The following is a 25,873-nucleotide window of genomic DNA, read 5'->3' as shown; positions in this document are numbered from 1 at the left end:
GAGATATTTTTCAGGACATCCCTGCAGAATAAAGTTTTTGTAATATTCAGGTGAGTGAAAAGTAGCTGCCTCCCCATGACAGACCTAGCTGGACAGGTTCTTGAATTCCACAAGATGGATTCCAAAAAACATTTCAAGGTACCTCTACTATTAAAAGTTAAGGACTCCCAAAAGCACTCCCCACACCCTCAGTTCTAAACGCGTTGCTCAAAGGAATGCTGACAAGCCTATTTCAGCAAGTGTTACCTTAGATAACTTATATAGAACATCTTTAAAAGTAGATGTCTGCACTTCTCCTTTCTCATGTGGTAAGAGACAAAAGAGAAGTCTTTATTAATATGAAAATTAAACTTACTTCCAGCAACTTACTTCATCAATGAAAATGTGCGTGAACTGAGTTAGGCTCTTGGCAGAGACTATTTTCTGAAGAAGAACTCCCGTTGTCATATACAGCAACCTCGTCTCCTTTGTCCAAACATTCTCTAAACTTAACTAACAACAGTAAGAAAAAGACATACTAGCTGAAAACAGATTAATTGTAGTTACAAGAAGCATGCATGTGAAAGAACTCCAAAATCAAACACAGTGTAAACCCATCAAAATTACTTACTCAAACGTGCACAAGTCTCCATACAGGAGAACCAATTAACAGGAGTCTCCATACCAGAACCAATTAACTGGTTTCACTTTGGGAGAAATTTCAGAAAGATGTAAAATGCAAATTCCTTGCTGAGACTTTAAACTGGGAATTTTTCAAAGACTTCTAAAGGTACATACATACATCACTCTTTCCACTGATATAGAGAGCAAGAAAAAGATTTTGCCAAAATGTGGTTTGCATATAGGACAAGAAAACTAAACATGTTTAAGTTATCACCAAGACCAGGCAACTTACTCCTGAGAGAAAAGTTCTGTTCATACAACCCTGTATGAACAGATATTTGATTTCTAACACACTTGTGGTGACTTTAGCTATCTCAGGTGTAACCCACCCAGGCAGGCAGAGCAGTGACCATCTTTTCATGTGCAACTTTCCATCAGCCTAGAGCAGACACATCTGCTCTCCACCATTTCCCTCTGTTTCTACTCAGCTCACACAAGTGCTGGTGAAACAAGCACAGCACATCCACATCTACTGTCCTGAAGACAGTCTGGAAGTACAGTATCATTTTAAGTCTTTGAGACTCACTAGCCTAATGAATCAATTCAGCAACTTAATGACTAATTAATTCAAGGTATCAAAAACAGCAACAAAGGCTTTATACATAACCTACTTTGAAACAAACAACATACGTAACTGTTTTGGTTTTGGGTGGGACAGAGTGCATTTCTTCTTAGTAGCTGGTACAGTGCTGTGGTTTTTGGATTTAGTATGAGAATAATGTTGGTAACACTGGTGTTTTGGTTATTGCTGTCATGTTTATGATGTGGCACAGAAGAAAGCAGATGTGGGTAACAGATGAAGCAGAAGACTGACACGTAAGAGCCCATGCTATGAACAACTCTGTCACTCTGAGTCAAAAATCAAACTCTTCCAGACCTGAAAACTTTACAGAACCACATTTAAGGGTAACAAAAACATCTAACACACATAAACAGCACCACATGTAACATATTAGGAAGTAACCTGGAGCTGCAGACCTATGAAGAAACAGAAACCTCTTAATGCATGCCAGCAAACATACACATATTACCCTAAGTGTAAGAAAGAAAGGAAGAAACAACAAGAAATAAAATGAAGCAGAGAAGAATAACCCAGTAAATATTCCTCCCAGCAAAGGACTCCAGAAACAGACAATTCTCTGTGAACATCCCTCTCATTGTCAATAGCACTGTGAAAACACTGGCCTGAAGAACCAGAGCAGCTCATCCAGAGACAGCTGTGACCTAACCCACAATGAAACCAGTATCACAGCAGCTTAGTGTGGGTACTCACAAGGAGCTCATAAAAGTACCAGGACCTGTGTCAAAAAAGAAATGTGGCATCAAGTTCATTAACAGAGGGACAGAACTGAGCTTGCAGCTGAGCTGAACAAAGAAAAAGGAGGAGACAGATTTAAGAGGAAAAAGTAGTTTGAGTTTTTCACGTGTTAAAAAGGAACATGAGATTGTTCACAAAAGAACTTGGTCATAAATGTGTTAAAGGTTTGACAGAGTTGACGAGTAAATGTAGTAAAGCCAAACAGATAAAATAAGTTACTTAAGGAGTTAAAAGGAAAAATGACAGAACATAGTTTTCCTGCAAAAATTTCCGTGATTGATAATGTAGACATATCGGATGCAGAGAAATATTTTCTGTAGGAGTCCCACCAGGATTCATAGTTGTTCAAATTTACAAGTTGATTTAATTACAAACATTTAGCAGGAGACAGATAAAAAATAGCAATTCCACTTTTAGAAGAAGATTTTGTAATGTTTCTTCAGTATGCTAGATATGCTTAAAAGTAATCAAGAATGAACACATAGTACTTTTTAATACATTTTAAAATACAGTTTGAAGTTTTCTCATACCTGGTATCCTACAAATCCACCTAGTGTCCATGAGCGTTGCTTGCTAATCCACCTAGCAAGGCTGCTGGCACCGATTTTCCGAGGCTGGGTAACAGCAATGTTACAAGGCACAGACTGGCTCATGCAATAATCCAAAATATATTGTGGAATCTGTGTGCTCTTTCCACTGCCAGTCGCTCCTTCTACAATCACAACTGAATTGTTTTGTATCAGAGACACTATCTGAAACAATTTTTCAAGAAAACGCATAAGTCTACAAAACAAAACAGGTTTCAAACAATTTGAAATATCAACAGCTTCCAAGCCACAAAGCAAGGCTCTGCAAAACACTGTGCCATCTTTTCTATCATCTTATAGGCACCTGGAGATAAATGCAATCCTAAAGTGCATTAGAAGATGACAGAAAAGAATATGGGCACACACTCATGTACATATTTTACATGAATACTATAAGCAGAAAGTGTAACACCAACGCTTTTCCTCTTCAGAAATTTTATGCAATTGTTTTGTAAAAAATCTGATAGTTTTGTACAGTGTTTAAAGCAGGAAAAGAATTTCCTTTTAAAAACCAACAACAGAAACAAATGAACAAAAACACATCCCAAAGCCACAACAAAACATTATTTTCAGCTAAAGTTCATGGGAGAAAGTACAACGACATTACCTTTTCCCTGTGTTTGGCTGTAGGCATATCCAAGTATTTACACTTACTTATTGCTATAGAACTTGAATCACTTGATTCAGACTGCGACAATGAAGTACCTAGGCACAAAAATAACCAAGAGTCACTTTTTCCAATACAGAAACAGAAACACCAGGAGATGACTGCAACAACAGTATTTGGAAACCTAACTTCTCTAAAAGTTGAATTGCATACTTTAAGTATTAATAGAATTCGCACTTTTTAATATTAGTAGATTGAAGAGATTTTCTGTGTTTATGCAACTACTGTTTTACTGGAAGCAACTCCAAATAAACACTGCTTGTATATGTAAACCACCATCAGTGGAAAGATGTATACAACTCCCTATGCTTTTCTCTTAATTTTAAAAACTGGGTTTTTTCAGTTTGCATTACAACTGCAAAGTCTACCTGTATATCCCAGAATACTTTACAATACTGAAAAAAATATGCCTTATTCCTGTACATGTGTTTTTTCCCTGAAGTCTACTGGATCCACGTTACAAAATCACCCACAATTTGACAGGAAAACCATTCTATTTCTACCACTTGGCCATTAAAATCTGTTAAGCACCATAATGACCTGTCAGCGTGATACTACACTGATAATTACTGGGTAATACAGGACAAAAATATTTCAGTGCAAGCATGAGTTTCTGCTCAGAAGTCTGCAGTCTCTTTGACCATGAAAACAACAAACAGGTGAGAAGGTGCAGAAGGGGAAAGCCTGGACAAGACTGTGGCAAACAACAATTCTGCAGGTTACAATTAAACAATTTCGCTAAAATACCCAGAGCATAACAAAATCAAGAACTGAAATTATTTGCATTTCAAATAGGTTTCACCAGGTATTATGGTGAAATGGATACTTTCATGGAGGTAATAAAACCCTATAGCTCTTTTTATGTCATTATTTGTCGAAGAAATAGAGTAGTGAGACAGAATTCTATTATTCTTTTTACAAAGACAATAATTACTTTAAAATAAAGGCTACAGCCTAAATGCTTGACTGCAGTTACAGCTCCCTTTCTTTGGAAAATTGTAACAATCTCAGACAGCAGTGAAGCAGAAGCAGGCAGAGCAGCATCTTATAGTTCCATGCCATACTTGTAAGTGTTCCTTGCCCCTGAATTGTCTCCAAGTATCAAGGAATACAAATTAAGTTTTCTAACACTAAAACAAAGGCCTCAAAAGCTGGATAGCTCACTAAAATAGAGTTCTCTGAAAGCCATATTCTGCAACAGGAAAAATTCTTTTACTTGGACTCTTGTAAGGCAATAGTGAAAGGTGATCACTGCACAAGGATCTACTTAGCACCACTAAACACAAAACCATAACTTGATAGCAGCACCCCTTCAAAGAATTAACTGTCCTTTTTAAAATACTTTTGGTCAAGTTTCTAAATATATTCCCCCTAAAAATTCATATATATAGCATTCTGCCACAGCAACGCTGCACAAAGGCTGAGTGGCTTCCCTCTGGCACAAACATGTCACAACTGAGACATCCATAGCTGTGTGTGATTTGACCAATGCTGGAAGAAACCTCAAGCTGCTAGGGAACAGATCCCAGTGTCAGCAGATTCCTGCTAAAGCAACATAACCTTCCCACCTCTATCAGGTTTTCAAAGAAACAGCTGCAATTTTGGAAAGATAAAACATTAAAAGAAGAAAGCAACTTTTTAATAGTAATATTTTTTAATAAATAAGGAGGGATGCACACAAAATTCAAAAGGTAGGATTCATATAATAACCCTCTGTAATTCAGTACAAACCTCAGTATACAAGTAAGAAACCATTAATCTCAAATTTAATTAAGAATTTTATTTAAATAACACAATGGAACAAACCAGAAGCAAAGAAAGAGCCACCAGTATTCATATACCTGCTGAAAAACAACTGAATTAATTTTGTATGTATCATCTTTTTTCACTGATGTAACATAACATTTTTTTAATACTGCTTTTTATATAACATTTCTAAGACAGCAACATCTTACTATCTCCTAAGCACAGGAGTCTGAAAAAAGAATGACAGCAGAAGTAAATGCTGATCCAATGTTAGCCACAATCACCACCCAGAGTTTAAGAACTGACAGTCATACAACCATTTAGCAGATGCTGCAAGTACTAAACACTGTACGGACTGGGTTTTTTTCTTTTCAAGGCACGTCTTCTATACTTAAACTGAGAAATATTATACTGAGTTTGCTTGGGGAATTAATAACACAACAGCTCTAAGACTTCTGTCTGCAGAGACAGAACAGTTCTAACCTCAGCAAACTGGCAACTTAAGATGAACACTGACATGACACAAACAGCAACAAAAATGTCTTACCCTAACAAACTCAGGACAAATACCATCTGAAATCTATTATGATCCTTAGTAAAAAACAAAATTAAATTGAGATGGGGAACTTGAATAACCATCTTAAAAGACCTTAACACTTTCACCTTTATTTTTTAAACGTGAAAGTTGAACCAGGAAGACCTGCTGCAGCAGAGAACATTTGAATGTACACTCTGATGAAAGTTTATTCTACTGATTTAAATAACCATTCAGCTGTGGATTCTATACCATACAATGTAATTACCTTTAAATGTTTAGGTTTGCTTGGGGTTTTTCTATTTTTCTTATCTAATATGCAACAAATCCCCCAATGAGAACTGGTCTTCAGAAAAGTTGGTCATTCATGCCAATAAAGACACATCTAAAAATTCAGCTACAGGTCTATGGAATTATCAGCAAGGAAGGCAGGAACTTTTTCCTTTTTCAATTGCTTATACTTTCTGAAAAACACTATTAGGAGCAGGACAACTGACACAACCAGTGCAAACCTTGGTAAGGCACTGTGCTCTAATCTGCACCTTGGATTTTGACATAAAACGCAGGATGATTCCAACCTGAAAATAGTAAATTGAAGAAGCAGGCAACTGCTCCCCATGCTGGTTTAGGACAAGCAAAATATTTCAGTGTATAAGAAGCATTAGTAAAGAGTTAATAGTCCAGAATAAATAATATTAATTTCTCTTTTCAGAATCGGTGCAAAAAAGAAACTGAAAACTCAGTTATGGGAAAGATGAATTTGCCTTTTTGATTATTATGAAAGTCCTCTAAAGATGTCAATGACTAAATCTGCCCAATGCCCATGGAAAGAGCAATTTTCCAGTATCTCAGTTATAACAGCCCATACAGCAGATGTCTGAATCAAATTTGAAGATATCCTTTAACATAAGATTAGATTTTTATATTCACCAGTTCTGGGAGAAGAGTTTGTACAGCTGTATCTTTCTATATGCCACTAAGCAATTAAAATGAGATGCTTAAAAAAACATATACTTCAATGTACTGGTTAGATGAATCAAATGAGATGCTTGTTAAATCACTGATCATGTTTCTGCTGACCTACACAGTGATTACAGTTTCAATGGAAGCTCACAGGACAGAAAAGCCACAGGTAACAACTGGCTCCTACACTGAGCCAAAAGGCAGGACTTCCCAGAACATGGTGCTAGAGCAGTCAAACACCAAGTACATGAAGGTGCTGCTGCTGACTGATCCTTGATGAACTTAATTCAGAGAAATCCTAAGGAAATACCTGTCTGGTGAGACTTCTCTACTGCAATCCTCTTCAACCTGTACATACCTTATATGCAAAAGGTTTTGGGGTGAGGATCTGCGCTATGATTAATTTTCCTGGCATGCATCATCTGTTCTGAGTACAAAATGTGTAAGATATATAAGAAACTGAATTTTTAAGTATCAGAAACAATGTTTAAATTTCTTTTTCTCTGAAAGCAGTTACTTCAGGTGGGATCTAGAAGAGGTCCAGAAGAAATCCATTTAATGGCGTGAAAATCATGAAGACAGAAAAAAAGAAAAGAAAAAAAAAGCTGCCATCCACATAGCTTCATGAAAATAATTCTGTGTCCTTCAAAGAAAAAAAAAAAAGAGAGAGAACTAAGATTTTAGAATTTAGAAGCTTTCTGAAGCGCAAAGCTCTAGTCTCTATAGTTCAGAATTCCAAAATTTGGGAAAAAAAATATTTAAAAAAATATTTTTTACAAGGTAAGTGTCCCATACACACAGCTCTGGAAGGTTTCCCTCTGCACAGCACCCCATGACCTCACTGAATCTAAAGTGTGTGAAGATCCAAATGTGAGACAAGCCTGGTGAGACAAGAAGAATTGGTAATGCTCTACTCATTTTGTCTAACAGTTATGACAAATACTTTTCTTCTGCTTATATTTAATCACTTCAACTTTGCACAGCAGTATCATTTCTACCATGCTCTGCAGAAGCCAGAAATCTGAAGTTCCCTGGTGATCTCCTTCCCCAACATAGAAGCAGATCAGGCATTTTTGTTTGTCCTCTCAGTATGAAAGTACATACTCTTTCAAAGAAATTGGAAAGCACAGCACTCAAACTCAATAGAATTTCATCAAATAGCAAGGCACAAGCAGTTTCAGCAACTGCAAGATTTAAAACAGGCTATCAATTTGCACAGAAAATATTGCCTGTAAGTTAGAACAGCAACTCAGAGAAAGAAGCTACAGAAGGGGTACCAATTCAGAACCTTCAGAAAAAATTATTTTCTCATTTCCATGTTATGAAGGTTATTTCTTGACCACATTTGTATTCAACACAGGTCAACTCATAGGTCCTAGTCTAGCTAAATCCTTGATCAATTACGACAGTTTCCATGTTCTTGAGGAAAACATTCACTTTCAGATCAATATAGCTGATAGTTACAAATACATCTTGAAGCTCTTGAAATCTGAATGATGAGCATACTGTATTAGAGAAAAGCAGTCTCAAATGTAGAACAACATACACATTTATAAGCTATAAAATTAACCATACAATTCTTATGCTGACTTACTGAGCTTTTTTATTCTACTGTCCCAATACAGTATTTCTGTCTATAACTCGAAGTTAAGAGCAGTAAGAACCAGGATTTTCTGAAGCTTTTATCTTATTTACATCTAGGTGGGTTTTGGCAGCTCAGTCTCAGAATGCTGTAGGAATGCTCCAGTCCTGTCACTATCCAGTTTGCTTGGACTCTTGTCACTAGATCACACACCGCTGGGAGCAGAGCACTGATGAGAGCAGGCAGGCATCAACACTGCACAGAACAGCTCCTGGAGCAACTGAGACTCCAGACAATGAGACAGACAAAGAACAGAACAGGGGGAAGGAGGGGAAAGGAACTGAGGAAAATATGCAATGGATTAATAATAAGAGATTATGTAATATGTCAACACTTTAGTAATTATTTATGGTTGTTTGCTAACTAGATGCTGTTTCAGTAAGTTATAACTGGAAAGCAAGAGTAAATATTACACGGTAAATTTTCAAGAACAAATATTTTAGGGTAGACCAAGAGAAAATAGGTACTTATAAAATAAAGTACCAGGATGACTACACAGAAGTATTTCATAAAAACCCCACGTTATAATCCTGTTTCTTTTACAGAAGGGAAACTCCTACCATCACTCCCATTCAAGTCGTGCAGGCCACTGTTAAGTTTAGTGCTGTTAAAGTTGCTACTCTATTTTTGACAAGATTCTGACTTAATAGGTAAAAGATACTGAATGAGCTATGGTATTTACTTGCATTAATCAGTAACACTGTATTATTAAAGAAACATCTACAGAACTTAATCTTACTCAACATGTTGCTCTTTTGTTAGGAAAGCACATGAAGAACTAGAAAAATGTCATTCCTGAATGACAACAGTAGAAGCTCATTCCAGTCTCTTTATTCACCCATTTCCACCTTATAATACTTTCTCTCTCTCAAATTTTATACAATGTCAAGGGAAGTAGAGACAGAATTTTGTGGTTAGGACAGAAGACGAGGTGCAAGTGCCAAGTGCCACTACTGCATCTCAGTTGATGACAAATCCCTCAAGTGGCTTCATCAGCCTGAGTTCCAGAGGCCAGAGAATTTGCAGATGCACTGAAGGACAATAATTGCTAGAAAATATCTCAATTTGTCACATTTTGGTATGCCAGGAAAGGTATACAGAAAATATTAAGAGAATGACAGAACAGATAAAACATAAATGTCCTTTTCTCAGGAAATCAGCTACATTAACAAATCTGGAAATTAAGAGGCACAGTAAGAGTTTGAAGCTGAGCTGTCCTGACAAGTGAGTCAGCCTCACAGTGCTTTTACCAGAGCTCCTAGGAAAGAAGTGCAATCCAATTTCTCTCTAAAGGCAGCTCAAAGCAACAATCAAGTACACAGAGAAGTATGAATATAAAATGGGAAAACAGAATAAAGACATGAATCTAATGAGTGTTATATTTTCCTTGCATATTTATTTTAATCACATATCTGCATTTATCAATACAACTAGCTACATGTATGTATATTTATCTATGCACCAGCATTGTACATTATGAATTTCAGAAAATAAGGAGTTTACTTTTTAATATCACACTTTATATATACCAAACTAAACATATCTATCAATAAATAAACAAGTACATTCAATTTAGAGAAGAAGATAACATAAAGACAACAGAGAGGAAAAAGGACAGGTATATCTGAGTTTATAATAGGAACTGAAATAATTTTATTTCTTATTTTACCTGTTTTATAGACATGTTGATAATTTCCAGCTACATTCAGCTCTTGTTCCTCTGCTTGTCTGTATTTTTTAGCATAGTCAGTTCCAACATTCGTTGAGATAGGCAGCCTGAAGAGGAAAAAGAAATAATAAATCAAGAAATGCTTCCTAGTGCAAGTCTTTGGGATCTCTGGAAATAACAGCATTATACAGGAAGCTCTCCATATCATGCAGGAACTACTTCAATGAACAAACTTCAGAAAAAAAAAATAGTCTATGCACTTAGATACCAGACTGAGGAAAATGCCACATTATATCTTTTTGTTTAGACCCAAGAAGATTGAGCTCCCAAAATATCAACCTTCAAGGTTTCAATACCTAAGAATTTCTCTTCTAATGAGAGACTACAATATCTTCTGAACAAAGATGAAATAGCCCTTTTTCTTCAATTCTTGACACATACAATTAGGAAAATGAAAGCAAATCTTGCATGATTCTCTGGAGACAGGGGAATTGGACAGGAGGAAACACAATCATCTCAATGCTTTTAAGAAAAAAATTTTGACTGTAAGCCAAGAAATGATGGTGGTCAGGAAAAAAGATTAACACAATCACCTGATCATTTTATGGAAATCTGTCACACATAGAAATGTTATTCATGATATAAATGAAATGGAATTTTTAAAAGTCTCTTCTACATGAACAGTGTGAAGAAAATCACATGAAATTCACTAGAGAATAAAGAAGCATGTAAACAATGATTGTATTAAATTGTTAAATTAACAAATTGTAAAATTAAATTGTTATTAAATCACAGGTGAACTTAAACATAGAAGAGTTTTGAAAACATCAAATGATTTTTTTTTAACAAAATACAAACCAGAGGTAGAAACTACAGTTTTGCACATTAACTTCAACTGTGGGCCCTATGCAAGCCTTACCTATGCAGCAATTCACTAAGGCACAGCAAAACTGTTTCTGTGTTTTATGAAAGGATAGTGCTGTGGAAGTGTTCATTTCTTGACCCAAAAAATAGGCAACACTGACTCCAAAAACACTAATGCTGAAAAGTGCATGGGATTTTTAACATGGCACTACATCACACAGCCCTCAACAGAGGGAAGTTCCCAAGATTTTGATGCCACAGAGCACTCACCTTCTCTGCCAAGGCAAACTCTGTGCCAGCTTGGCTCTGCTACAGACAATTCACTCAGCCCAGTTCAGAACAGAACAAGTATTTATCACCTACTGCTACCATCAAACTAAGAAATAGCTTCTATTTAATTTTAACAAAATTTTAGGTGTAGAGCTACAGCAATTTCCCCCAGACCTCAAGTATTTCTTAATGCAAGGTTCAGCAGGATTGCACCCATCTGTGCAATGGCTACATGAGCAACAGCTGCCTATGTCCAACTTCCATCACTCAAACCCTTCTAAAACACTTCTCAAGAAGTCTGGATCTGTGGAAATATGTAGAAAAATTCACACACAGGATGTCCAACTGCTTGCAAAGTTGGTTATTCCACTGAATGCATATTAAACACAAATAAAACCCAAAAATTCAATGAGTCAAAACAAAATTCAAAAGGTCAAGCATTCGGTATCTGAAAATACCATAATGAAGCTTGACTGCACAAACTCACTTGGGCAGCATTGTATGCACATTCTATACAGATTTTTACTGATATAACCAATTATTTTTTCACTTCCATAAACCTTCAGCCTGAGTACACTGGACACACATATTCTGAAAATAAAACCTGGTTATGCAGTAAATAGAACTTGTCCTTAGGTTCTCCATGGGGAGAAAAGCAAGGGTAAGCAGCCAGTGCTGTCACAGAGGTGCAGGTATTGCTTGACTGTCAGAGCCCAGAGAAACAGCAAGCAAATCACAAACAGAAAACTCCCACTGAGGAGTTAAGGCTGGGAAAAGGCAGGACTGTGCTCCTTTCTTGCAGTAAGACCCTGCAGATGTATCAGTATTTAAGCAGTAGCTGAAATCAGTTAAGTAACAGATAAGGAATAGTAATAACTAAATAAATAAACTTACTAATTTATTATATCTCTTGGCATTTTAAGAGTCTTAAGCATTTCAAAACAAGCTCCCAGAAGGGTATTTGTATATATACATACATACATATATGTGTGTGTGCTTTCAACCTTTGCCTGTACAGCTTGAGGAAAATGAGGACAGCACGACCTCAGTCATTTGCGAGAATAGATTAATTTTTTGTCTGGACAGCTGAATATTTTATTTCAAGAATTAGGTTTTCTGTCTTCAGAAAACAGCACGCAGTAAATGAACCCCAGGCGACACAATGAATAAACAAAATATTTAATAGCCAGTCATTAGGAATAAACATTATGCACTTGATGTACCAAATCAGGCTCCAGTCTTGAGGAAAATCATATGCAACTGGAAAATTACATATGGGAATATGAAATGAACAAATAAGCTTTGCTGTCATTTATTGACATTTTAATGCTGTACTTTTCTGCATTAATAAAATTAAAAGCTTACAGAATAATGGGGGGTTTTAAGCAAAATTGAAAATAAATTACTATAAACCCCGCTGGAGCTCTCCTAGATCATCAGAATGATACAATCCTTCCAAGTAATCATTAATATGCCATCAGTGGGAGGTATCATCCTATCTACCTGGACAAACAAAAAGAAATTTCCCTTGGATGAAAATCTCATGATTTTCAACAAAATTTGCTGCCAGCAGAAGAATAACAAGATTCAGAAATTCAAATCCATTCTAGGCTAGAAAAGAATATGAATGAAAGCAAATGAAGGGACTTTTCTGGATTCTACTTATGAATCACATGTCTGTCCCATACACCAGTTACTTCTTCCCCATTTATATTCCTCCTGACAGTCAAAACCCACCTTCGGTACACCTGCCATGTTACAGCATATATTCATTAGGCTTTCCAGATTCCAGCCTTTTCAACTGCACATCCAAAACAGACAAAATTCTACCAAATTAAGAAGCAGTAAAAAGCATTTTTTTTGACTAACACAATCACTAAGATTTGAAGTCACCAACTGAAGGAAACGTAGAAGGTTTTAAATATCCTGGGTTTTCTTCCTTACCGCTCATTCTAAAAAGTAGCTGAACTTGATCTTATTCATATCAAGGGTATATTTCATCTTCAAAATCTTTGAAATATTTCTATGGCTGAACCTGCAAATATGTGACATTCTGTACACCCCAATCAATCAGTGACTTCACTCCACAAGTAACCCTTGCTACATCCTGACATCAACCCACGTAGGTGTGTACATTTCAAGACCTACTTAAATTCAGAAACACCCTCAGAAGCAGCAGACAGGACAAGCAGTGGGCAGCAGGACCCCTTCCATCAAGGCAAAGAGCTACATGCCTCTTCTTGGAAAAGAATTAGCACTGTCTTATGAGGTAACAGGGTTCTTTCTCCATTCCGTATTATGTAGTTCAACTACTGTAAATTTTTCTGAAATGTGAGCAGTTTTGGTATGTAAGCCCAGTCAAACTAATTTTGAGCAATAGATTAAAACAAGGTATTTTTTAAACATAAAATTAAATACAGCTGCCACTTCAGGGGAATTACTAGAAGGGAAACACAGTTTAACACCAGAAACTGTTGACACATTCAATTGTAAATGATTTCAAATACACTGGGAGTACCTTTCTTTATTGAGAAATAAAGAAATAGAGAAATTGAGCTAGAGAAATGTCTTTCTTTTCTGCAAGCTATAGAATGACCTCTAATAAGTCAACAAGGCATCATAACAGAATATACTGAGTAAATATTTGTATTTGAGCACTAGAAATAATAACCAAAGGATTTTTGCATACACTTAGCTGCCAAAAATAGAATCAATTGCCCAATCTCAACCATAGCTATAACAGGTAATTTGTTTGGCCCTTTCAAAACTTTCATAACTAAAATGCCAATGCCTACACTGAACATAGTTAATGCTTCTGCAAGAAATGTTTAAGAACAGGTACATGCAGTTATATACCCTGAAAAAAACTTTTACAAGTTGCTTATGCAGCATACCTGACAGTATAAAGAAAATATCCAGGTATGCAATAAAATTCCAAGGACTAAGATGCTTGCTTATCCAACTTCAAAAAAAATTCTATTAACCACTTAATTTTGGGGTAGAAGCTTCTATTCAAGGCCATGTAACTTCTAGAACATGTCCATCTTAGAGACAAAACTGAAACATCAAAGGCTCCTCAGACTGTGCTTTTAAAAATTCTTACAGATGTACTTTCTGCTTATTTATGTTCTGCCTCGTTTAACACAAAAAATCCTGTGCACATGGGACTAGAAGTTGAACATAAAACTAGTGTCACCCATTTCACAGATCACAAGAGAAGGACTGCCCCAAGTCATGGCTCCTGTCACGCACACTATTCACCTATTTACAGATCTCTGGGGAGTGGGGAAATCACTTGAAAAAAACACTTAGCCCCATAACATACAGAGCGATATTTTGCTGCACAATTTTAGTAAGATATATACAGCAGACTGTTTCAAAGCTTCTCTTCTGAAACTGAAGTAATGTGACACTTTACATAACTGAACATTTGCCATGACAGTAAATAACCTTCCACAGGGTTTACTGAAGGACATACTAAAAATTACCTTCCTTTTAACTGGAAGCTGGCTTTCTATACAGAAGATTGGTCCTACCTGCAGAAATACACTAACTTCAACAAAATCATCTACTGTCATTCAAAAGCCACATTTCAGCTGCAAAAACAGACTAACAGAATTCATAATAAATGTATCACATGAAAAACTAAAATATTTCCAAAGTCACTACATACCATTTCAAGAATCTAAGCATCAGTTAGGTACGTGCTTTTTTTCTAGTAACAGCTGATCCAAAATGTAATTTGCTAGATTTAGTGATAGTCTTCATATTTAAGCATTTTAAAAGGCTTGCACTGTTCTTCCTCAGTGTAATTCAGACAGCCTTTTTTAAAACCTTAACTAGCTGGGGAGGAAGGGAGAAAGAAGGAGGGAGAGCACTAAAACATCTTTCTGAAACCCTGAAAAACTCAAATGCTAATATTTGCATTTGGATAGACTATGGAAACTCAACAACTCAGAAATATTTCACGTATGTCAAACTAATAGCTCTGCACCTTATCCACAGTTAAAATCCAAGAAACATGACAAGCTCAAATGCCAGGATAAAACAGTCCAAATCCTCCAATTTACTGTCTTCTGCTCTGGGATTTTATGTCTGCGGGATGAGCTGCTGGGCTTCAAAGAACTGGACTCTTCTAGGAGATGAGCTGCTGATGAGCTTCTCTTCCTGCATTTGGTTACCAGCTTGGTAAAATCCAGATTAAATAAATCTCTGAGAAAAATAAAATGCAAGAGACTGCTCTGAATTTAGAAGAATGCTCATGAAGATTAGTATTAAAAGCAGGATTGCCTCAATTTCAAATTGATGCCTGTAACTCCCCTGCCTATTAGTGAAGTGTCACCAGCACCAGAGATATGAATGCTACAGACAGTCCAAGTGGAAGAAATCAGCTTCAAACACGTCCTGTTTTTATTCATCTCACCACCAAGATGCAATGATAGTTTACACAAACTTCTGTCATTTAACACTGCTAAAAGAAAATCAGCCTGCTGTTCACTGTCACAGCAAAAGACCAAACAAGGAGTCTTACCAAAAGGCCTCTTGTGTAGGCTCACAGCAGATTTTGCTCATAATTGTTAGAAAATCAAAAGCAGTAGTCAAATGCTGTCTGAAGTGATCAGAAGAGGTAGATTCACCATCTGGCTGCTGCCCAAAACAGCCAGAGCTGTTCTGTCAAATCAAAAGAAAAATACACTACGAAGCTGATTAAACCCAGAGTGGCACTGCATTTATAAATGAAAGGAGACCATCCAACCTGCCAGCTGTGGATTAATTATTTTATGAAATCTCTCTCTGCTCAGATGATGGGAGCGCTGTCAACCTTTCATTGTAACTGTTCTGGACCTAGCTGGGATAGGGTTATTTTCTTCATAGCAATGCTATGATGTTGTTTTGAAATTGTGACCAAATCAGTACTTCTGAAAATAAATGTTTTAGTTACTCCTGAACAGCATTTGCACAGCACCCAGGACGTTTCTGCTTCTCATACTACATCCATCCTTGTTCCCTATAAGTAGGCTGGTGGATGCACAAGGGTTTGGGAGGGGCAGCACCAGGAAGGCAACACAGACCAGAGAGATGCCATTTAGTATCATGCTCAGCAACTAAAAAGAGTGGGGTTTCAGTTCAGTTTGCCACCTGTTGTTCAGAACTTGGCTGGGCATTGGTCTGCCCATGAGAAGTAACGTGGGGCTGCCTCTGCATCACTTAGTTTTCTTCTTTTTTGTTCCACTTCTTAAAACAGCTTTTATTTTGAACCCAAGTTTTTGTTTTGTTTTTTCTGTTCCATTCCTCATTCCCTATTCCACTGAGGGTAAATAGTGAGGAAGCAAAGGTCTATGCGTTGCTTAGGTGTCTACTGGGCTTAACCCACAACAATCACCAGCCCTTCACACAAAATCTATGGCAGCAAGTCACAGTATATGATTATTAGCAACAGATCCTGAGAAAGAATTATGGAACATGCAACACTACACCAATGTGTTGAAACATTAGCTAGGTATGATCTATCAGCGCTTTTGGTCAAGCAGGAATTACAGTAATAATTTCTCAATGTCACCTTGAGTCTCATTCATAAAGAGACATGTACTTCTTGCCCCTTCCAGTCACAGGAGTCAACAGCATCTCAGATGGTACAGATACCATAAAATTTTCCAAAGAAAAGAGTAAGAAGCTTCTCCTCCAACAATTCTCACCATTTATCATGCCTGGATGCTTACATCAGTGTAGTACCTGGTTAAATGGAGCTGGTTTTGAACAAACTGCTGTTCAGCACCAACTTCTTCTCAAACTGGCTTTGTCAAAAAAAAAAAAAAAAAAAAAAAAAAAAAAAAAAAAAAAAAATTAAAAACAGTATTTCTAAGTTACATCTTAATTGTCAAGTCTTAAGTCTTAATGTGTCTTGCGTCAAGTTCCCCTCCACATTTGTGATATCCAACAGGAGGAGACAAAAGATTAATTCCCCAAAAAGGTAAGATTTAGAGTACCAGATATTTTCAGGTTAATAGTTAGAGCCATGAACCATACTTCCACTCCTTCACACCAAGCCACTCCCATGGCAGAACAAAACCACTCCAAAAATGAAGGTTCTCCCAAGAATGCTGGGTTTGGTTGCAGCTCTTGAGTACAAACTATACACAGAACACAATGATCCATGGGTGCAAATGTTACCTTACAAGGAATTATTTTAACATGACAGGTACAAAGCCCACATTGAAAATCCTTTCACCCCAGACAAATAAGAACTCCCTAAATAATCTCTGGAAAATCAAGAAGTAAATAGAACTGTGCATAATTTATATTCAGGGTAAAATAAAGTAACAGAATAAACCCAGCACATTACTACAGGAGCTGTTCTGCCACACACATCAGAGAACACTCGTTTGTGACTGGGGATGTAGAGTTGACCACTAAGACACAACTCAGTTACTAATAACAACAAATGTCCAAGTGCCTTCAGGAACAGACCCACTATCAGCCTAAGTCAAGCCAAAATTTCCACCCTGACACAGCACTTCAGATCCATGAGTTCATTTAGAGATAGCTGGGTAGAATTCTGACTCTTAGCAAAGCTTCCAGGATTAACCATGGGGGCATAAACTACAGCTCTACTTTTGAGGTCCAGTTTCCAGTGCAAGCCCCATACAAGCAGTCACCTATCTCTTCACACACCTGAACTGCGTACAAAAATAAAAGCAATACAAAATTTCAGCTTCAGTGCTCCCCTACCAACGGAAAGATAAACATGATCCTCAGGATCCTAGCCTTGAATCCTCAATGAAGCAACCAAATATTTGGCTGAAAAATAAAAGTTGTAGGTTTCTCATTTAATTACTCAGCACACCTTCCAGTATGCATCTCTAATTTGCAAAGACACTATAATGGTTTTACACTGTACAGCAGTTTACTTGCAGATTGATACAGTGGAAAAAAATGGTGACATGTTAACTGTGCTGTAAAGGAGATGGCAAGGAGCATTTTAATTTCATCTGAAAATCTGTCAGGACAGTTCTGTCATCATAAACCTAGCTCCCTTCCTTTTTCATAGTACCACATACAATGCAATGTGAAAACCTTCCATTTGAAGAGGATTAATAATGACATTTGAATTTTTCCAATGTATAAGTAGAATCAGCTTTAATAACAGCCATACACGTCATCCTTTATGTTGTATGACATCTAGAACAAATTTAGAGAACCTTTGTTCTCCCAACCGTTCAACACACGAGCAGAGAGAGAAAAGTAGGAATGAAAAATACTTAAGAGGAGCAAAGACAGTCATTAGAACAAGGGCAAGAAGAAAGACAGTGTTTCTTACACCATGGCTACTGTTTAGATTAATAGGAAGAGACCGGATAACTGGAATGGAAAATGGCTCCTTCAGCGACCTTTAGTGTGCACAGTGCCATCCCCGCGAATGAACCTTAAAAATGGATATGCTCAAAATATTCATCAAGGAAACAGGGAGCAGGCAGCTGACAGCCAGTTGAGAGAGAAGCAGTGGCTCTGGTAAGACTTACAATTCTGGGCTTTTTAGATCAGTTTGACCTCAATTTGCATCTCCTTATCATCCTATTCCTTTAATTAGATTAACGTGTCTTTCATGGCACACTGTAGGTGTTACAGCCTGGCTTCTTTAAACACATTTGAAATGTTAATTAAAAATGCTAACAGCTATGCACAGTAATGAAAAAGTATAGAACCGTGAGATTGATGAAATTCATCTGGAAGAAGCATTTAATGTAGCGACAAAATCCTAAGCAACTGTCAAATACCTCTTTTCTGTCAACACTCACTTAACAAAAGCTTTAGATGATCTTTACTAGAGAAAAACTATTCTTAGCTGTTTAAAAATGACAGCAGAACAGCCTGATCCCCCTCTAATGGGAGATAAGTCTTCCAGCATCTCAATGGCCTGAAAGTTTAGTTTGATGATAAAAGCAACATAGTTATTTTTAGCACTCTATGGGCATAAAAATACAGCTCTAAACTGTGACCTACAGCTATGCACAGCCAAGCATCACATCACACGACAGCCTTAACTTTAGCTACAAGCACGTCTGTAGTTGCTTCAGACTATCATTATTCATCTCACTACCAACAATACATTTGGATGGATCTAGCAACAAGCATTTGAAATTGTTACCATCTTTTCTCAAATTGCTGCCATCGGCAGAACTCAATTCAAAGGTAGGAGATCTTAATGGACTTGGTAGAAAGTATTTGAGAGACCATGTTAGGTTAAATGGATTACTGCTTCTCTCCAGTACAGAGGATGAAAAAGAACCTTAAAAGCAGAAAAACTTAAACTGTCATATTCAGTTCAGAAAGTCATTTTTTCTGGGCACAGTTTGAGTATTTTTAAAAAAAAAAAAAAAAAAAAAACGAAAAAGAGACAAAAACCCTTGTTTTCTTCCAGCAGCACTAACGACCTGCAAACGGGGTATGCTACAGTAAGAGACCTCCAAGCAAACTTACCTGAAACAACACTGTTCACAGACAACTGCAAAGGTAATTTATGTTATTTTACTCCAATTTGCATGCTTGTGTGTGCATGATTTGTTACAAACTGCAATTTAAAAGTCTGTTCTACCAGATTTCTGTTTACAGATTATGTGAACATTAATTAAAATATTTAAAATAAAAACTGATACATTAGTTGCAAAACCAGATCAAGCAGAGTTCCAGCACTTAACTACTAATTAATTAATTTCATTTCTAAATATATGTGTAAGGTCAAATTTTGGAGGTTTGAGGGTTTGTGTTTTGTTGGGAGAGAGTGTTCTTACTTAGCTGAGTTTTTTGTGGGATTTGAGGCTTTTTTTGTCAGCTTCCGTGATGGGCTTTAGGGGTTTCTTACCTGTTTTTTTAAATCATGTATAAAATATGGATAAAATATGGAATATTTCCAAGATGACAGATATGTACTTTCAAATGCCGCAAATTTCAGAGTATGCTAACTCATAAAAGAGAAAGGAAATATGAGGTGCAAAGGCTTGTCATATTACATTATGGCCTGGTGATTTTGTACAGCATACTATTCCAGAATCATTAATAAAGTTTCATTCAAACATTCAGTTCCTATGAAGGAGGTCTACAGGTAAAAAGAACTAATCGGTTGAACAGACACAAGAAAAACTTCTTTTATTTTTTTCCTCTCCCCAGCTTAAAAATGCCACTTTTTGGCTGGATGAAATGGTCAAAAACTGATTCCTACAAATCCACAAGATGTCCTGGATCAGAAGTAGTTACAAAAACCCTGCTGAGGGAGTTGAAATGGCACCTGAAAGAGCGTGAAAGATTAGTCCAAGAGATTGAAAATGAACAAAAAGTCCAGAAAACTGGCATGGATTACAACTGGCTCAAGAACTACCAAAACCCTCAAGCAACAATTCCAGCTACTGAGCAACGGCAGCTTGAAGTTTTGTGCTCACAAATTCAGCCTTGCCAAACAGGAACTGTTCTCAGCAGGTAATTGTTTCGTATTTCCCTCCGAGTTCTCTATCACGAGCAAGAGGTTTCTCTACCTAATCAAAATTTGTATTTGGCTCTGTTCTTCCAAAGTAGCAATGACCAGCAACAGGAGCGCATTTTTACAGCTGTTTTAGAAATTATAGCTTCACTTTAATATGTTGCACTAGAAGGAAGTTTTAAGTCAGGATTTTCCTGGTCTAATACAAACAAGAAAATCTCACATGACCTTTCGATACTTCCCATTCTTACTGTTACCTATCCTTACTATTTATTAAGCAGCAACCCAGTAACTAAAAACCAAATAAAGGACTAATGCAATGCACTACTATGCAGAAATCCAGCCTTACTGTCTACAATACTAGAAAGCTCCTAAAAAGTTGGAAATCAGTGTAAATTAAATAAATAACTAAATACCTAAATAAATAAATAAATAAATACCTCCACGCATTTTATGACGAAAATTTCTCCTCTGCCTGCATTTTAAGTACATTTTCTAGGGACTCAGAAACGACAGAACAAGTCCATTTGTTTTTAAAGCCCAGAATATACCTAAGGGCAAAGTCAGTTTAAATCAAGTTACCCAGACAGGCCAAAGAAAAAAAAAAGCCTACCCTATCGTAACCGCTTTCAATCGACAATAGCTGGAGCACATCCAGCGCATTGTTAAGAGCTCTTTTCCTCTTACAATCTTCTGGGGAAGGCGAGTGGGGAAATGTGGCAGCAAGGAAAAAATGACACCAGAACTCAAGTCATTTCCTCCTCCCCCACCCCCAAATGTCCAGAGAGGAAAGAGAAATTTTTTCAGCGCCTATGATTAGATTTCAATTTCTGTTTGTTTCTAGATTTCGGGAAGTTTTGGCAGAAAATGATGTTTTACCCTGGGAAATAGTCTACATATTCAAGCAAGTTTTAAAAGAGTTTCTTACCACCATTGAGAGAGAAAACCAAGCAGAGCAGCTGGTAGATGCATGGAATACAAATTGCTCTGAACATTTTAGTCCACGTGGCGACAGCTCCAACAAGTCGGACAAAGATGAAATCCCCACGGTTTCAAGTTATGTCGACAAAAACACACAAAGCATGTTTCCCACCTTCTCTCACAGAATCTGGAATCTACCCTATTACTACCCATCAAGTTAAGCTGGTCTGTTTTGCTTTCAAAAAGTTATGCAGCCATCTACATTCCTTTCTTGTAACTGCGATCCAGACGCATAGGAGTAAGAAATGTGACATGCTCCCCTTTTTATTCTAAGTTCAGACATTAAAATCCTTTCTAATAGCTAGTATGCAGTAACTTAAGTATAAACTCACCTTTTATCTTTATAGTTTCTTAGAACTGTTGTGTTTGAAGCCATCTTTTATTAAAAAATGTAGACGTTTCTGAAAAAAACTCTGAAGCATTTTAATTTTTAGCCATATATAGCTAGAAGTATTTAAACAACAAAAAAAGACTCCTTTGCATATTTTGAAACAACATCAATCCACAGAGTGTTAGACAAAAAAATCCTGTGATTGTCATGTAGCTTTTAGGCTCTATGGGAACTTTATACTGTGTAAAAGAAACGGTTTAATATAACATCAGTTAAATAAACTGGTAAATACTTTTTGGAGCTGAATAATTATTTCTTACCTTCAAGAGTAAGTTGCACGAAAACACTGACAGAACTTATGCTGCGTGCACTATTTCTGTATTTTTTTCTAAACTATACTCTGCACATGCTGAAGCAGGTGAAGGTGAAGCTGAAGCAGGTGAAGGTGAAGCTGAAGCTAAACAAAACCACTAAATATTTAGCAGCATTTAACAACTATCTTTCTGTTCTTTACAAAAATTATTGAATTTTTTTCATTTTAAATGGCCATTTCTCATTTGACTTACTGAAAGCTGTTATGAAACCCAAATTCTGCATTCAACTTTCAACATTTTAACCAAATCAGGTGACACTCTATAGAACAGCCAAGATCATTTCCAACACACAAGGTGTTCATTCCGAATTAACACATAACAAAATTTATTGTTTCTTAGCCATCATCATCCATCACTGTGGGTTCACAAAGTTTTACAAGATTAATCACATACGTAGCAGTCACGGTCACAGCAGGCAATTAGAGCAGAAAATCAATGAAAACATATGCCAGAACTCAGTTGGCTACATTTCCAATTGTGCTCCTATCACCGTAACAAGTTTTTACATGTTTTATATAACCTCTTCTCTGTATTTCATTTTGATCTGTCTGCCAGATCAGAAAAAAAATGGGCAAGATTCACACGGCCCAATTCACAGAATACACGATTTCATAAACAAAACTGCTTCCTCTGGTATTTTCTTCAAACATACTGAAGAAAACATTCAGATTTCATTAAGGTGGTATCACAACTTAAAGGCATCTTATGCTCCACAGCTGTACCCCACTTCCAGAAAGAATTTACTAATAATGCAACATAAATTGGATGAAGAAACGGCACAATCATTTACTAAGCACTTCTAAATATTTTAAGAATTGTTTTAAAAATGCCTTTGTAAAGCTTACAATACCGAGAACATTTAATATAGTAAAGTAAAACATAATACACATAGAAGATAAAACAGTAAGAACTCCTACATCCACCTAAAGGACAAAACACCAGAGTAGTAGAGCAAAAAAATTCCAACAGATTTAAAATAATAAAAGCTGTAACTCAATACCAAAAGTAACTAGACCCTCTACTTCTCATAAACTAAACATACAAAGCTTTGTAAGGACAAGTAAACTTCTTGTATCTGTACTCAGAACAGCTACAAACTCTTTGCCTTATTCTTATCAGTTGTCAGTTTGTCAGGATTAATAACAAAAATACCATTCTAAATTTACTCTCCCCTATTGATGCAGCACAAGAAGTTGGAGATTTTTCTCCTACAGTTCTAATCTAATCATTGCATGAAGGCAGCAAGAGATTCAAAGAAAGGTTTTTCCACAGTGATAAAACTCTCACCAGTATTAAATGTCAAGTACTTTCCTATAGGAAATTTCCTAAATATCAAGTGTCTTTCCTACAGCAAGGAGGGTAACAGGTACTGAGTATTTAAAAGGCATTGGCAGGATTAATATTAGTCTCAGAATTAATATCCATAATGCTGGTTTCAGATAGCTTTGCAACGTGCAGGATTCCTGCAATGGCAATTCATGTAGGTTTGTTTCTTAAAAATGGTCTTCACAGCTTTCTATCTGAAAAATAGGTTAAAAAAAACTCTAAAAATGCAGTTTCCAAATTTTAGTTTATGGAAAATGGAAAGCCAGTTACATGAAGATCCACTTACCTTAACAATCACCAAAACTGGGTAGGGAAAACAAACAAACAAAAACAACAAGATAAACCCAGATACAACTTGCCCACGGTTTGTATACTTCACTTCAATTTCATTTTAACATGAGCAAATGCATTTTTCCAAGTTCAGAAACAAGGTCCATCGACTGTGCCATATTCTACAAGGCAGTTGCTGCCTAGTAATTTAAAAATATAGATAGCCATCATAGCAAATTTGATGTTAAATCTCTTTACAATGCCAGGGAAATGCACAAAAAGGCTCTCCTACTTTTATATGCATGTTTTAATCAGACTACTGCATCCAGTTCTAGTGACCACATTCTGGTGGGAAAGGAGAAAGAGAAAGCATGGAGATATTGCTAAGAAATTCTGTCCACACTTACACAAATGGTCGTTTAGGATGAATATTGCCTGTGTCCCTCTTGAACATGGGGGAAAAAAATTAAAACAACCAAATCTGTAAAAAATTATTTTTCCCTACTAACTCAGCCGTCAAACTCAGTTAGGTTATCTGCTGAGACTTGTGAGTTTAAAGAGCTTTCTGTCCAACCAAAAATTAAGATTTGCCTCTGCCTAGTCATACAAGGCTTGATGAATCTTATTTTTTCCTGTCTACAGGAAACACACAAAATAGATTTTGTGGCTTAGTATTCAGTTGGGTTCAAGAATCTCTCCTCAAACACTTCATAAATACTACAGAAATGCTGCTATCACCTAAATAAAGACCGAGAAATCACAAACATCTTGTTTGTACTGGGTTGAGGCATCACATACACAGAAATAACTAAGAAGAACTGTAAAATTTTGTCTAATCACTTCTGGAAAATTTTAACTACTTGCACAAAACCCAGTAGGTCGTGGTCAGTGATTCAGAGATTGGTAATGGCAGCACCTTTACACTGAAAGAGAAGGAATGGATATTTTGAGGTGCCAGTTTTGTCCTTCACTTGAAGCAAAGACAGAAAACACTGACAGCCTGAACTGTCTCTGCTGAAATCAGACAACCTGATAGCAAGATGTTATGTAAAAAGTTAATTCTTTGCTAATGCTAATATACACCTTTTACGAGACATACACCTTCCTGAAATACAGCAAGCTCTATTGCTGTCCATCACACAGGGAAAAATCAAACCAGAAACACTCTGGAGCATATGCTCAGCTCATCTTGAAAAATACTATATGGAAGTGCATACAAAACACTTTTCTATGGCAACCACAGATTCACTGCCACACCTGGTCTAAATGCCGAGATTAGTATGCACTGCCACAGTCCAGGCAGCATCCAGGGGAAAGTATTTGGATTTCAATATCCAGACTCCAGTGAAAATCAAATGTACCTGCCTGCTATGCAAACACATATATACTTCCGCTGCCTGTAAACACGGCCGTGAGAATAATGTGTGAGGAACAGTATGTCAATACACCTCTAACTTGCTTTACTCTTAAATGCTTCCCCTTAGGTCATGACAACAATGAACTCGTGAATCTCATTTATCACTTACCACTGGTAAAATTTTAAATTAATGCACCCAAATCAGAATAAACTGGTCTTTTCTAGTCCAGTTCTACAGTTTTTCAACAGGACTAGGTACAGGTGCACGCGAATGCTAATGCACTTCACACAAAGCAAACCCTACACACAACTCATCTTAGGATGATGGACACAACAGACCCAAGCAGCAAATCAGAAAATAATATTAAGTATTAAATGCACAAAAATGCATCAGCCACAGATGCTACCAGGGGTGTTAGGCTGGAATCCAACAACTGCACACCCTGGGCCCATCAGAGGAGGTGCCCTGACTGGGGAATGCCCAGCATACTCAGGTCCAGGGGCACACAGCAGAGAGGGATGTGCCATCAAGAGCAGCGGCCCGCCACCCCGCACTCACCCCGCAGCCGCCAGTGGTTCCTGTGCGGGGTTGTGGGGCGAAGCGCCACGGCGACCGACTCGTGCCTCCTCGCCCAGGAGCTCGACGGCGGTGACGGCCCCGCCGATGGTGAACCAGTCCCGGCTCTGCTCCTCGCTGAGTTTCCGCAGCATGGCGGCGGATGGCGGCGGATGGCGGCGGATGATGGCGGATGATGGCGGCCGCCGCACGCGGTCCCCCGCTTCCCGGCACGTGCGCACTTTCCCGCCCGCCGCCCGGCCCGGCCCGGCCCGCCCCCGG

General features: G+C 37.3%; 2 protein-coding genes across 4 annotated transcripts in view; one reads left to right on the top strand and one right to left on the bottom strand.

Annotated features, from left to right (window-relative positions):
* TDRD9 (tudor domain containing 9) overlaps positions 1-25,815 on the bottom strand; it is a 67,043-nt gene extending 41,228 nt beyond the window's left edge. Inside the window, exons 1-5 of one of the 2 annotated variants that reach the window (XM_015631882.1) lie at positions 25,595-25,815; positions 9,791-9,897; positions 3,176-3,273; positions 2,512-2,733; positions 370-492 (exon numbers count right to left, since the gene is read on the bottom strand). In XM_015631882.1, coding sequence (XP_015487368.1) covers positions 370-492; positions 2,512-2,733; positions 3,176-3,273; positions 9,791-9,897; positions 25,595-25,746 — 702 coding nt within the window. In that variant the 5' untranslated portion in view covers positions 25,747-25,815. The remainder of the gene's footprint in view (positions 1-369; positions 493-2,511; positions 2,734-3,175; positions 3,274-9,790; positions 9,898-25,594) is intronic. The other variant, XM_015631880.2, reaches the window with a different exon arrangement.
* Positions 18,943-22,003, top strand: RD3L (retinal degeneration 3 like). 2 transcript variants are annotated; one of them, XM_015631884.3, is made up of 4 exons: positions 18,943-19,114; positions 19,347-19,435; positions 20,090-20,395; positions 21,241-22,003. In XM_015631884.3, exons 3-4 carry the CDS (start codon positions 20,097-20,099, stop codon positions 21,536-21,538), a joined length of 597 nt encoding a protein of 198 aa, XP_015487370.1. In that variant the 5' UTR covers positions 18,943-19,114; positions 19,347-19,435; positions 20,090-20,096; the 3' UTR covers positions 21,539-22,003. The 2 variants fall into 2 exon arrangements, with proteins under 2 accessions (XP_015487370.1, XP_015487369.1); XM_015631883.3 differs by having other exon boundaries at positions 19,344-19,435.
* Positions 25,816-25,873: the final 58 nt, after the last annotated feature.

The sequence above is a fragment of the Parus major genome, chromosome 5, assembly GCF_001522545.3.
Source record: "Parus major isolate Abel chromosome 5, Parus_major1.1, whole genome shotgun sequence".
NCBI classification, from domain to species: domain Eukaryota; kingdom Metazoa; phylum Chordata; class Aves; order Passeriformes; family Paridae; genus Parus; species Parus major.
Note: the sequence above shows the minus strand (reverse complement) of the source record. Positions and strands in the feature narration are given on the sequence as shown.